Source organism: Ambystoma mexicanum, chromosome 5p (genome assembly GCF_040938575.1).
Source record: "Ambystoma mexicanum isolate Mex_15411 chromosome 5p, UKY_AmexF1_1, whole genome shotgun sequence".
In the NCBI taxonomy this organism is placed as follows: Eukaryota; Metazoa; Chordata; class Amphibia; order Caudata; family Ambystomatidae; genus Ambystoma; species Ambystoma mexicanum.
Window position 1 is genome coordinate 890,478,894 of NC_090930.1, and position 14,903 is coordinate 890,493,796.

General features: G+C 43.7%; 1 protein-coding gene across 1 annotated transcript in view; it reads left to right on the forward strand.

Moving 5' to 3' along the window:
- PKD1L1 (polycystin 1 like 1, transient receptor potential channel interacting) overlaps window positions 1–14,903 on the forward strand; it is a 2,330,280-nt gene that overhangs the window by 1,141,025 nt on the left and 1,174,352 nt on the right. The window contains exon 25 of the mRNA XM_069613333.1: window positions 3,074–3,316. Coding sequence (XP_069469434.1) covers window positions 3,074–3,316 — 243 coding nt within the window. The remainder of the gene's footprint in view (window positions 1–3,073; window positions 3,317–14,903) is intronic.

Here is a 14,903-nt window from a genome sequence, read left to right on the forward strand (position 1 = left end):
CACTGAGGGGTGAGAGTGCTGGACATCTTAATACAAACGAATTTATACATTTTCCTAATCATTGTCCAGCCCCTCTTCAAACTAATAATTTGCATGCTAGGATTCGTGCCCAGTACACATGACAAATATTACAATATTGTTCAACGGATTTAACAAGTTTGCATGTCCATGAAGTTACAATGGCAGTATTGGGTCTCCGGCTCATAACAAGCCTAGTTTCAAGAGCGAACACAATATATTACAACCAAAGCACACGGTTTGAGTTTGTTCTACATTGTCTCGTTGTTTATATGAGGATGAGGCTTGTGAGTGCAGACAACACTTGGATTGCAGTTCATATGAGTCACAAGGTTTCTTTGCATTGAACAAACAGTCTGCTCTCGTTCAGCCTAAATGTTTACATAACTCAAAGGTCGTTCGGCTCGGCTGCAGTTGAAAACACAGTCCACCATTTTAGGACACAAGCAAGAGTTAAAATCAAAATGGCGGACAGCTCTTATAATGGCGGCGAAGTTGATCAGATATCGGAGCATTTCGAACACGGTTTTCTGTGCAACGCCAATGGGCGTAGGCCAATATTCATAACAAGGCGGTAATAATACAGTTTAATGCAGTGGTTTAATCTTCCTCTGATAAGTTTACTAGGATATGTGTGAGTTTCTACAGTAGTTTTCAACCATGTTACCACTAACCTCAATGTACATCACATTACTTATTGTATATGTATTGTCTAATTCATGTCACTCACAACCATCACCATGACACTTATGCAACACCATTCTTCCATATGTCATGTGAATTCTTTTCACTATCACCACCTCTCATCTGTGCACCAATATGCCACAAACACAACCAAATGCAACAATATACAACACAGGGAAATTGACCGTGGTCTTTTACTACTTGAATGTTCACAAACAAACATGGATACTATTGCACATTATGTAAACCCACCACAGCCTTGAAAAAGACCCATGTTGAGTCGAAACACGTGTTGGCTGTAAGTGTGTAATAAATCACTGGTATACCCAAGAAACAAGTTACAAGATTTCTCATTTATTGCTTGACCACCCAACTTAAGTCACAGCCCATCTTATTAGCATTTCAGTGCCTTTGTTAAAGATGCTTTCTCAATCCGAAAACAAAAGAAATTGGCTGATACAGCATGGTAAGCATTTCTTTGCATCAACTAGTGTGCCAATCCAGTGTTAATGCTAGCAGTCAGTGGAATCAAAGATGTCCGTCACGCTAGATGATGCACACAGTGCTTTACCCTATGCTGGTCCAATGCTTATACAGGTAAACAAAGGCAACAAAGATGGCTGCCATGCCGGGTGACAGCAAAAGGTCCTTTCCTCAATGGACGCACAAACGGCTTCACTCCCTGACGTACACTTTCTGTGACAGCATCTAGCAGATTGCTTCGCTCCCCAAGCGGTTGTACAGTCACCATGGCAACCAAACTGCCACAACGCACTTGAATGTCGCAGCTTGCTCACAACTAAGCGGCCCACAAAAAGTGAATCTAGGATCCCAATACAGGAAAATTATTTACCCACGGGTGCGGCCACTATGATCGCCTGGTTCAAGCAAAGTGAACGACCCAGTTCGCAACCAGGAGCTTTTGATAAGGTTCATGGTCCACAGCAGTCACGGCTTGCATTTCACAATGCAAAAGTGTGCCGACTCCAATGCCCAGGTCACCGGGCCCACGATCCAGCAGCAAATAACGGTCATGTCACTGGGCTCACGATTCCGAAATAGAGCAGTCGATAAGATCTAGCAACAAAACAAAGGTGCATGACACCAGTACTCAGTGGGGCTCCAGCATTGCCCAGCTTGTCGCCATTGAAAAGATGGAGACACAGCAGGTAAGTTTCTTATTTTGTTAAGAACTGAATGTACGCCCCAATGGCTCCTTCACAGCTTTACTTCTGTTTGCTCTTCCTTTCAAAGATACACATTCCAATGGTATATTCACATCCCCAAATTTCTAATACAGCATTCTTCATTCTAAGTGATCAGCAGGCAGAATGCTATAATAGGATATTAATTTGTGAACTACTGGTTGCAAAAACTCCTCCATATATTTGAAGGCGCATCACTATATACCGTGATAAATAATCAGATTGCTATTAAAGACTTGGATTATGAATCTGAGAATACTACCCCTAAATAGCATTATCATTTTCTTTGTTTTCAAAATACAGTTTCCCATATGCAGATGATATGTATTACAGACCAATTTTGACAAAGGTGGTGATCCAAGTTCTAAACAAATAATTTCAACTAGTGAACTTCAGGAAACACTCAAACCTTTGTCACGTATTGCCATGTGATTTCTGAAAACCCAAATTGTGCACCCCTGATGTAAGCGACCAGATGTATTGGGTCCAAAAGGCCCCATGGCTATTGGTCCAAGGCCACAAACATACATGCGACTGCAGAATACAATGTTATAAGCATCATCTCTGGCAATATTGTGCATATTTCGCGGTGCAAAAACTGGCATGTATCTTGCTGCAGGTGATGGCTCCCCTGGCCCCAAGGATGAGCTCATTGCATGTTACAATGATGGGTCATATTCTGTGACACACAGTTGGGTATATTTCCAGTCAATGTGACGGGAAGTGTTGTCCAAGACAAGGATATGGGACCGCCAGATAGTCTCATTCCAAGTTAGATATTATACCAGATTGATATACTATCTCATGAATTAGTATTATGAAGTGATCTATTTATCCAGAAATACTCCTCATTATTGCTCTCTGCACTGTTTTTTCATACTTGCATTTCCTTAGTTGTCCATACAGCACAACAACTTAGTGTCCAGCAGCCCCAAATCAGCCATGCTGCATTGTGTTATCTGTGTTTTGTCATATGTAATTCAGGGTCCATAGCAGCTCACTGGACCATCCTCAATTAGGAGACCGTGCCCTAAAATGAATCTCAAAGCATAAGTAATCATTGTAACAATGCATGGACAGACATTATGACATTGTCAATATTTAAGTTTAAGGCTTTGTTTCATTGATGGCAGCTGCATACTAATGTTAACTGGGTTTTGTTTCAGAAATATGTGCTGCTGAGCGACGAACCACACTTCTATGTGGGTACAAAGCTGATGGAAATACAGACCACGATTCACAACCGCTTTCAGAACATTGTCCAAACTGTATATTCTACAACATTTTACCTGCCGGATGCAGTGAACAAGCACATCTACGCTAGGATTGGAGATGGAGGCGCATGCTACATCATCCAGACTATCCACTTCACAAAAAATCCATACTCCCCTACAAAATCTCCACTCAAGGTAAAAGATCTAAACCAAGAATGAGCACCTCATATTCTGATCCAAAGAAGCATTACCATTAACCTACCTTACATGAGATTTACTTATAACCAATGTCCTTTTTAGATATTATGTGGTGCTAAAAGAACTTCTAGACTCTTGTCTTGTGAAGTGGAGAGGGATTAGATGCAGGGAGGTACACACAAACTCTGGGTGGTGTTTGGTTATTTACCCACCCTTGGCCTTGCTAGCCCATATGGTCATTCCCACCCACTACCTTCCCCTCCCTGCCAAAAACACATCCCCAGGGATATTATTGAGTCTAGCCCTGTGCTTTTCGTGCATCACTCTAGAGGTAATGGCTGAATTGCAGCTCTATGCGAGCTAAACCAACCCTGGATGTACTAAAACATCCTTAACCAAGTGTGCCTTCATCTTGATTTATCAACAGTGTGTGTGTGTCCTTGGATGTGTTCCTTGCACGTGTTCCTTGCACTAAACCTCTGTTAAACAAGTATTGGCGAAGCCCCCGGTTTTAGCTCTTGTACTGGCCTTAGATAGGCATTTGCCAAGCACTGCTATGATATGCTTAGGTACTAGTACCTTTTACAGCTGTTGCCATCTTATGGCATTGTGTTCGAAAAAGCAGATCTCTGGCCTACACAAAAGCCTGAATTGTTGGCTTTGCGAGTGGTTGTTACTTGAGGTCAGTACCCCCTCTGTCTTCTCTTTTTGGTGTCCTGATGTTGATGGGATGGATGAGTAGAACATTTTATTACAATGGAAATTTGCGAGACAAATATACTACATCTAGTTAGGTTGATCTTAGAAGATGGTAGATGATTGGGGGAAACACAGATGTTCATTGTGCTGATCTTGTGTACATTGACAGAAGGCCTCAATAATCCATAGACAAAGATAGTAGATTTAAGGTGTTCTAATAACATTTTAACCAACTAGCCTGGGAAGAGTGGGACAGTTTCAACTAAGATGTACTTTACACCAAGGTAACTTCTACTATCTAAGTTTTTCTACAGGCTACTCCTAGTCTGTTTGAATGCCTGATGTCACCAGGGTTTTTCTTCCTGTCTCCTCCTCACTCGTTCTCACTGTCTCTATATCTCCCTCTAGATCTCCACTCTCCTCCCTATGTGATCTTCCTCAGCTGCCTCCTTCTCTCTACCTGTATTCCTTTCCCTCTCACTACTCTCCCTTCCTCCTCTCCCCTCTCTTCTGCCACCTTCTCTTCTGCCACCCTCACATTACCCACACTTCTCTGTCCTCCCCTCTTCTTCTTTCTCTTTACTCTTCCCCAATCTTTTCTTTCTCCCTCCATGTCCCCTCACTTTCTCTTCTCCCTTTTCCCTCTCTTATCTCAATACCCTACCTGTGCACTGATTTTACCACACTGTCTACGCCTATCAAATCATATCAAATCAGAGTCAGTCTGCGTCAGTCCACTTGACTTTTTTGGGTTGTGAGGAGCTGCAGCTACGTGTCCGGCCAAGTGTTTGCCGAGTGTTTTGCTATGTGTTTTTCGTCTAAGTTCTAAATCAAGCACTGCTGCTTTAAACCTGCTGGCTGTGGGCGGCGACTATATAACTCCACATCAAGCGCGGAGCGCGCGCGGAGTCGTGCGCAGAGTCAGTCTGCGTCAGTCCGCGTCTGGCAGCACTGTGCACAAAGTTGTGAAATGACTGCTCAAACTGGCCATGGGGGTCCCCAAACAAGGCACAAAACAATATAACAACGTCGGATGCAGAATCCGTGGACAGCCTTGAAGGCGGACTCTGCTCCTGTGTCTTCAAAGGTAAGCTCTGTTTTAAAGAGACACGCGTCTAAAGTATCACCTGAAACTGTAGACTTAACGATTGATAAGCACCAACTAGCAGCACTGGTGCCGCTTGTGTCTCTTATGTCTACTTTTGTGACCCCGCTTGAGATCGCTGCGACCGTAGTGTCCACCTCTCCCCTCGCTGACCCTGAAGCTTTGATCGCAAATACGTCGTGCACAAACGCTAGAGCGAAGAGTGCGGAACGGACAAAGAAAGATTGCGCCGCGACTTCTGTAGAGTTTGTGAGCATTGACATACAATCTATTTCTGCTCATAAAAACTCCAACGTCGGTGGGCAATCTGCATTTTTGTTCGATTGTGTAACTAATCAAACAGTTCCCGTGGCGGATCAAATCACGCCCAAACCCATTGCAGAGGAGGCTACGCTTGAGTCTGTGTCCGATAAATCTGAAGCGAGTGCTCCCATTGTGAATGATGTCGGGCACTCAGACGTTTCTTTACAACGACCACTACTAACCTTAACCAACCTACCTCCTATTTCTTTAGATTCCTCACGATCATTTCAGCCTAATTACACATTCAAGCCAACGTTAAACTCCATAGGAAACACTGAGGAATTTTTCACGCCTTTCGAAATTACAGATGCAGAAATTATGGAAGCCTTGCAAGATGAGGAAGGAATTGACAACTCGACTGCACTCGATGGGCTAACGCAAACTGTGATACCTTTGATTAAAGATCTTGTGGTTGCGGATAATGATCCCTTGCTCGCTGAAGCTGAATCTCGTCATATACATAAAACTCAATCGAGTGCCTCATTGGAACTCAAACTCTTAACTGTCAATTCTAGGACGACGAAAGTAACGACGTCACACAGTTTTCCGGATTGCTCTTCGACAGAACAAGCAAAGGAATTGGTGATGCCAGGCATCACTCAGCCCCCTCACGGGCCTATGAATTTTCATGCTAATCAAGGTCAAGTAACTCATCAACTCAGTCGCAACCTTGACACTGCAAGTGATTACTTGCACAGATCACGCGAAACTTCCGATCGTGGTCTGATGGGGAAAAGAAACCAAATGTGTCCAACATCATGCGACACAAGAAATACTGGTGGTGCAGACGATAGCACCACTAACATAACTTATATCAAGACGAGATTTCACACCTCCATCACGGCCTCCTCTAGTACTCCAAGAAATGTGAATCCACGGCCAAAACCTTCACAACTTCCACAGAACATCTCTGTCACTGCAGCAGTGAATACGTCGTCTTCTAGTGAGCCTCAAATAGAAAACATAAATTGCTCACATTCATCTTCGGCGGATAAAACCACTACCGACTCAAAACCAAGTCTCTCCTCAGCTGCAGCGATGCAGATCTATAACAACGTTTTAGCAGCTTCTTCTGCAGCCCTGCTTCCGTTTCTGAAGATGTACGAGTCACTGCAGGAGGCCTACAAAGACCAGACATCACTGATCTTATCCCTTAAAGAAAAGATGGACAAATTTGACAAAGTGACAAACTTTTTACAATCACAATTGTCTCAGGAAGCTGAACATACGATGTGATGGCAAGAACGTTTGAGTGACCTCGCAGCACGGCATCATTGCCAAAATGACACCTTATCTGATGGGTTACTTGAAGCTGTGAAATGGATGAGACATTCATCAACCATGATGAGTTCAAACATCGTTTCAACAAACCCTCAAGCATCCACACGATCAACCAAGGCTTCAATACCATCGCAAAAACGACCACAAAACACAAACGATTTTGTTCAATCTTTGAAGTCAATAGCCGTAGAAACAACCTCCATTGTTGCGGCTGTCAACAATGGAGAAAGAAATTTGGCTGCGCCCTTGTCTGCGTTTGCTCTCTTGCCGACGCTGAGCGAACAAGTACCCTGTTCAGCTATAAGTGCGCAACCTGAATTGCCTTTGACTTCTTTTGGAATCTTCGAAGGCGCGGCAAAAGCCATAAAGGCCTCCACGATTTCTGACCAAAAAGCCTTGTTAACACATGGTCGACAATCAGCTTTTGGGAAGGGAATATATGCTACCAAAAAACGTAGCTAGCAACGCGAAGTCACAGAAATTCATCAGAAATGCAATGCCAGAAAACAGGTCTGCTCCATCTAGCAGAACAGAATTGCCAAAGTCCAGCAAAGAAAACATTGCTTATGCGGACAACGATCCTTGAGGTCATGGGCGTCTCACTGCTCCAGTGAGCAAACGACAAAGAGTGGAATCGGACTGCGAAAGCCGTATGAGTAAGTCATCGGACGCAGAAATCGGTCTCTGCAATCTTTCAACCTACTCCGACGACGCTGCATCTGGAAACCCCATTATTGTCCCTATTGTGGTGCCTGATGACGCTCATCACGAATTGCCACACAGAATAAACCTTGATGTGGACGAAGACATGAACCACAAAAATGAGTCGACGAATTTGAGGCCATCCCCCAATTGGCTGTCGCGGCTGAATGCCAAATACACACGCTTCCAAGAAAAGAAGCAAGCTCGCTACATCTCTCATGCCTCCTCATCCCTAAGAAACGGCTCAAGTCCTACGAACTGTAAATTGAGACTACAAAATCTAAATCGAGAAGATCGTGATCTAAACCTGAATCGCAATAATGTATTGAAATTATTTGCCTGCATTCCATCTCTACGAACGATCTTGTCTGAAGACATACGAATTGTTGAGTATGCAAAAGAAAAACACTGTGACCAGGTTCTATTACATATTACCTCGGTCTCAGTTCGAAACACAATTGTGAAAGCCTTAGAGGAATTGTTAGCGTTTGGGTTTGATATCTCCGTGGAACCTACGAGCACAAGATTCGATAGGTCGAACACAAGCGGACAAAAAACTTCTCAAGAAACGCAAAAGCAAAGATGTGCTGAGCTACGCAGAGCTATGACCACTAAGGAGAACCCAAGATCAAATAACAACCACTCTGCGAAAATCACTAACCATAATAAGGATGTTGAACGATGCTAGCCACCAGGGACCGGAAACAAGTGTACTTGTGAATTCATCTCCTGGAATACTCGAGGATTTGTTCACCTATTCAACAAATTTGACGCTGATTTAGAAAAAGTCTTCGCCATCTGTCTGCAGGAGACCTGGTTATGCGACCCTCCGTCATGAGATGGCTTCTTGACATTATTAAACCCAGCAATCAAAAATTTAAAGGGGCGACCTTCTTCTGGTTTACTAATGATGATTAAAATAAATACCAGGTGGCGCCTTGTTGATTCCTCTAATCCCAATCCTTTTGTGCAAAGTGCACTGCTCCAGACAACAGATGAAAATTTAGACACAAGGAAACATTTGCTTGTCTTAAACGGATATTGGAATCCGAACAAAATCAGCACCAAAAATTTTATAAACGCAATAACATCTTGTATTGACAAATCACTAACCGTCAATAAGAACCTATCTATAATTTGTGCAGGTGATCTAAATTGCTCATGGTTTAAACACGATCTTGTCACGAAGACGTTTAAACGATTAACTCGAGACGAAGAAAAAAGTCAAGAGTTCAAGTGGAGCCAGGCACTACGGAATCGAAACTGCTTCATGGTAAATGGCCAAGCTATAGGGGATCAACCCCCTCAGTCAACATGGTCATCTCAGAATGCGCAGTCAATAATTGACTACTTCTGGGTATCTCAACATCTATTTGAAAGCGATCTGACACTGTCAATAAGAACTATGCCAAGTAGTGACCATAACCTTCTCAGACTGGCCTGCACGATAGAATGGTCATTCGAACAAAGATCCTACGAACCTACAATCTCCGTAAATACCGGCGGTAATCGTCTTAGAATTGACAGTCTCAAGATCGAAAAACTACGCCAGCAATTTTGTCAGGACAGCGATCTGTCTGTGAATTATGCTCCCTTGCTTTTGGACTTTATCACAACTAAAGCCGCTAATCGTATAATGGGTGCAACTCACAAACATCTTTCGTCCACAATCCTGACTCAAGCTAAACAGGTTATGCGACGCGACATTAGAGCCCTAAAGAAGTCTTGTAATTCAGCCAGCGCGACAACTACAATCAAAGCTGCAATACGTGTGCGTCGCCAAGCATACCGTAACTGGTTGAAATCTCAGAAACTAATAATTGAGCAAGACAAAGCCGAGCATCTGATGAAACATCTAATTCAGAAGAATTTACGGGAAATCTGGATAATCCTGAATACAGGCAATTCGAGACATCATCAAATACCATCCAATACGATTGATGCCGATACATGGGAACAACACTTTACTAACATCTTCAATAAACCATCTAATGAAGACATAAGAATACCCATAAATGATTTAACATCTTGGAATCTTCAAATAACTGTGGAAGATATCAGAGCTGCAATACGGGCCCTCAAAAGCTCGCATGCAGCAGGCCCAGATCTAATATCCAACATGATGCTGAAGAAGAATGAACAACAATGGGCTATCTTTATTGTACAATTATTTGCACGCCTGTCCATATCAATGACGATACCAGATTCTTGGCGTGTGGCGATCATACTGCCAATCTATAAAAAGGGCAACCGGGCTGATACAACCAACTATCGTCCGATTGCCCTGTTGGACACCATTGGAAAAATCTTCGCCTCTTTTTTACGACAAAGGCTAACGGCATGGTCCATAGAAGAGAAAATCTTTGACATCCGGCAAACAGGCTTCACAAAAGGCGTAGGTGTGGAGGTAAACCTGCTGCTAATAAATATAATAAAACTTGAAAGCCTAAAAGCAAAGTCGAGATTATCTCTGGCATTCATCGATCTGAGGGGTGCCTTTGATAGCGTAAACCGCAGTAAACTATGGCAAAAATTAATAAATTGGAAGTGTCCGAGTGACCTGGTTGCACCAATAAAAGCTCTACACACAGAGACTACCATCAAAATAAGATTAAACAATCAAGGTTCACTATCTAAGCCGATCTCAACTAACTCAGGTGTGAAACAGGGATGCCCACTAGCAGCTGAACTTTTCAAATTGTTCATTTCTGACCTCCCAGCATATCGTAAAGATGTGCGTTGTTTTCCACCGAAATTGAACAATAATGAAATAGGATGCATAATTTATGCTGACGACGTGGTTTTGTTGGACCAAACACAGATAGGTCTGCAACGCCAGTTAACAAATCTTCATGATTATCTACAAAAAAAATGACTTGGAGCTGAACATCGAAAAATCCAAGATTGTCATCATCGGTCAACACCGCACTGACAAACAGAAAGCCTTTGTGTGGAAAATTGACGACAATTGACTTGATGTAGTTAATTCGATTAGATACTTGGGAATAACATTCAACAACTCAGTGCATGAACATCATTGGAAGGTCGATATGGTCAACAGAATGACTCAATACAGCATTCAAGGCCAGCTGCTGAATAGAAACTTTGGAAAGTTCACTCTAGCACCAGTCCTGACCTTCTACATCCAAAAGGTGATTCCTGCAATTACCTTTGGCTCAGAGTCTGGTTGGAACATCGATGCCTTGTTTTGGCAAAAGCTAGAAGGGATCTACTGGCGGTGTGTCCTGAAGCTTCCTTCATACATCTCGATGATCCACATAAGACATGAACTTTCCTTAAATTCCCTACACACTCACGTAATGTGGAAATCACTAACGGTACTACGCAAAATGAATTTGATCCCCATTGCGCCAGCATTTGAAATCTTTGCTGGGGAAAAAACTACAGGAAATTCGAAACTGCTAGACGAGTGGAAACAAATAATATCAACCTTATCTAATGCCGATCTGACCTTGCATGACCTGCTGACGAGACCACAATCCATAAAAACAAAATTTGAGCAATGGTGCTGGATTAAGAACAACGAGCGACGTTTGCAGTTGAAGACCACCCTAGACTCTGGAATCGGAGAACACAAACTAAATGTTACAAGTAGATACTTAACGAACTGTCCATCTCGTCACCATCGCGAGCAGTTTCTAAGATTTCGACTAAACGCAATCAAAACAAAGGAAATGATGTGGGGTCGTCACATTAAAGAAGCAAAGGATAATCTATGTCGCTTCTGTCATAGCGAAATAGAATCCTTAGAACATCTTATCACCAAATGCACGAAGACCACCTCAAAGAGGATGCAACATCTAGGAGAATATATCCCAGTAGACTGTAACACCCGAGATTGGTGTTCCTACGTAGCAGCCGGTCACAGCATAAAATTAAGCTGTGCGGTAATGGACTACATAGACGCCTTAAATCTTGAAGATCTGCAAATGATTCTCTGAAATTGAATCTTTCTTCCCATTCAGAATATCCGATGCAGTACCGTGAATTGGCTTCTGGCTGGACGAATTTTGATGAATGCTGTTATTTTGTAATAAAAGTCTGATGCCACATTGCTTGCAATGTGGTACTTTAGGCTGACGTTTCAATAAAAAAAAAAAAAAATTAGCTTCCCATCCTCCTTCACTCCGTCATCACCACTGTTCCCACTAATACATTGCACTCTCTCCACACCATCCTACCATACTCCTTATCTCACTCTAATTCCCCAACACTTCCCTCTCTCTAGCATTTTTTCTTTCTCACACATCTTTTACACCCCTCTGCACCACACTTCACTCAATTTGTACCACTCTCTCCTGCACAACATTTCTTATCTACAATCTCTCAACACTGTCGCAGTCTCTTCCGCATTCTAATCCACTCCTCCATCCACCCTCCGCCTGGTCTTTTGATCCACCACTGCTCCGCCAGATCTCTTGCAAACATCTTTTAATCTTCTCTGTGCTGGTTGGGCTTGTATAGCCCACCCTTTCCCCTTTGACTACTCCTCGTGCTCCAATTGGTTGCACTGGTTATATGCACGCCTTCGGTAGTCTTTCACTAAGCTGTGCCTGGAAGGCTTAAAAAATACTTTTAGCTCCACCTCCTTTAAAGTTAATGTGTCTGGTAGCAGCTATGTGTTCAGGCTGCTCGCTTTGCTTGTGGTTTTCTTCATATGCTGTTGAGGTTTGCTGCCAATTAAGTTTGAGAAGTATTTGTTTTTCTCCTGCTCCCCTGCAGACCCTTTCCACTCTTGTTAATTTTCTCTTGCCCCACCATTTACCTGGGATCTGCCTGGGGTTGGTATGTCAGTCGTTGGGTGTGTGGGAAACCGGAAGGTGTCTCACCTGATAGTCCCCGGGGATCTGTCATCCAGGTGGGCAGGACACGCCCATCACTTTTGGATCATGTTTCTGGGGGTGGACCAGTGCGGGAGGATCACCTGGGAGAGTGGGTCTTCAAGGAGTGGGAGTTGGACACAGGATGGCGAGATGCGGTATCCCCTTCCCTGTAACACCTTTACCCCATCCTACCAGGTAGGATATTTTAGGAACTCGACCCCCCTTTTCACAACACAAACACTTTCTCACAGACAGCTTGCTATGAGAGAAAACAGACTAACAACCGAGCCGTATACCCGACATACAATGGTCAGGCAGGATCAGGCAATTACTGACCATCACATACACCTGACTTCCAATGCACTTCCCCACACGGATAAAAGGCGCAGCATGAGAGCACACTCTGAGCGGGACAAAGCACACAAGGAAACCGAAGCTCCAAGGTGGCAGTTTGACACAAGGAGAAAGATGGTTAAACAGAAGGGGGTCACTAGGATGAACGTGCCCTGGACCTTTTCGATGTGGGGCCGTCACTTTTTCAAAGCCTCGAGAATAGAAAGCGTAACGCCAGGAAACTAGGCTAAAGAATCCTGCATTGTCTCAGAGGTACCCGGGCCCTGCTGCATCAACAATCAATGCAGGGAGAATTGCCCTCAGCCGTGGTACTGTCATTGGCTCCAAAAACAAAGCAACGCAGTGAAAGCAACACAGCCGGTGATTTGGGGGAGACTAATACCAGACTGGTCTGTGTTGAAGCCAAGGTTGCAAGCGGTAACATTGTATGGTGAGCACTGAAACAAACAGTGTATGAAACACATGTGATGACCAATGCGAGTAAAATTGAACAGATGAGTGATTGAACTTTGAAACCAAAATACGATACCTTTGACAGAGTGGTCCGGCACCGCGTACATGCTCATTCGAAGATCTCTGTTAGGTATACAATTGAGAGTTGACAAAGGTGAAAGAGTGGTAAAGAACTGTGCATCGAAGTGGTCCTGCAACGGGTCAAGCAAAATCCTGGGCACAATCGAAAGTCTTCATTATTGATACTGCCAAGAAAGTGGATGCCAAAATAGATCAAGTTTGTCCGAGCCCGAATGATGGAGATGAATTGAAAGCTTTGGATTAAAGCAAGCTTGCGCTAGAGTGAATTAAATTGGTCCGAGTCCAGCGGACGGAGACTAATTGAACATTGTTAAAACGGATCTCAGCCTGGCTACCTGGGATGCGAGGTGTATGGTGAATCACATGAGAAATTGAGTACGTATGAAATCCTGAGAGGAAAATAACATTTTTTTTGTTTACCGCATCAGGCACTCTGTAAGACGAGACTTTGAAAGGCAAAGAGACTTGGGCACAAAAGTCCCTGATTATAATGTTTGAACTGCACCCTAGTGCTAGAGAGACAGACTGTGCTAAGCTTGAGTGTATCACCTTGCCCGGTGCTGAAAACGTGGGGAAGGGAGGCCAACAGACTGAATATCCTGACACAGCATTTCTTGAACACTTCTTTCTTTATAACCTTGTTTCCCACACTATTTGTATTTAGAGGTAAGGATTGGCAATAGGTTTTTTAGTATAGGCCCTTTTATTTTGACACCACTAGTACTTTGTTATTATTATTTGATGTTCAGAGCTTGCTCCCATCTTTAGATTTAGGGTTAGATAGGCATTTTTCAAACCCTTTTTGAAGTTCAATAAACTCCCTTGAACTGTGGTCACTTGTCTGTCTTACTGTTGATACCATGCCTTCCTTAGATGTTGTTTCATGGGTGGGATTTGATTCAATGAATACAAATTAAGAATCCATGCTGATAATTGTTGTACCGCCAGAAGGGGACAATGAAATTGTTGAAATCCTTGACACAGACCGTGTATCCTGCTCTCTGTCCTCACCAAGAAGAAAGCCCATATCCAAGCCCGCGTCTCAGCGGCATCTAACAACTCGGCTGAACTCTTTAAAATCTGCAAGGAACTGGCCAATCCTGCCGCAGTCTCTACCTCTCCTGTCACTTCCCAGGCCCTCTGCACGGCACTGGCTTCTCACTTCATCTCTAAAACTCAGGACATCCTGTCCTCACTCTCCTCCTCTCCCCTCACTTCCTATACTCCCTGCTCGTCCTCTGGCCCTTCTGCAGCCACCTCTCCTCCATCCTTCTCTGCCTTTCCCCTGTTCTCTGCAGATGAGATTTCTAGACCAGTCCGATCTATGAAAGTCTCATCAAAACAGGTTCACCCCCTGTTGCTCCAAAACCATCAAGGACCACATTGACACCCTGGCTCCTGCCCTGGATGACTTCTGCAACCACTCCTTCACCATTGGAGTCTTCCCATCCCCCCTGTAGCACTCCCTTGTGCACCCTCTTCTTAAGAAACCCTCTGCCAATCCCTCCTGCTCAGCTAACTAACCTCCATCACTCCCTTCCTGGGTAAGCTCCTGGAGAAACTGTCCATCTCCCAGCTTAATCTCCACACTGAATCTGTTGGTTGTCTTCATGACCATCAGCCTGGCTTCAGAGCTGCCAGAAGCACGGAAACTGCTCTCCTGAACATCCGTGAAGACTTGCTCTCCAATCTTGACTCTAACACCCCCTGTGTCCTCATCCTGCTTGATCTCTCTTCTGCCTTTGAAACTGTCATCTATGCC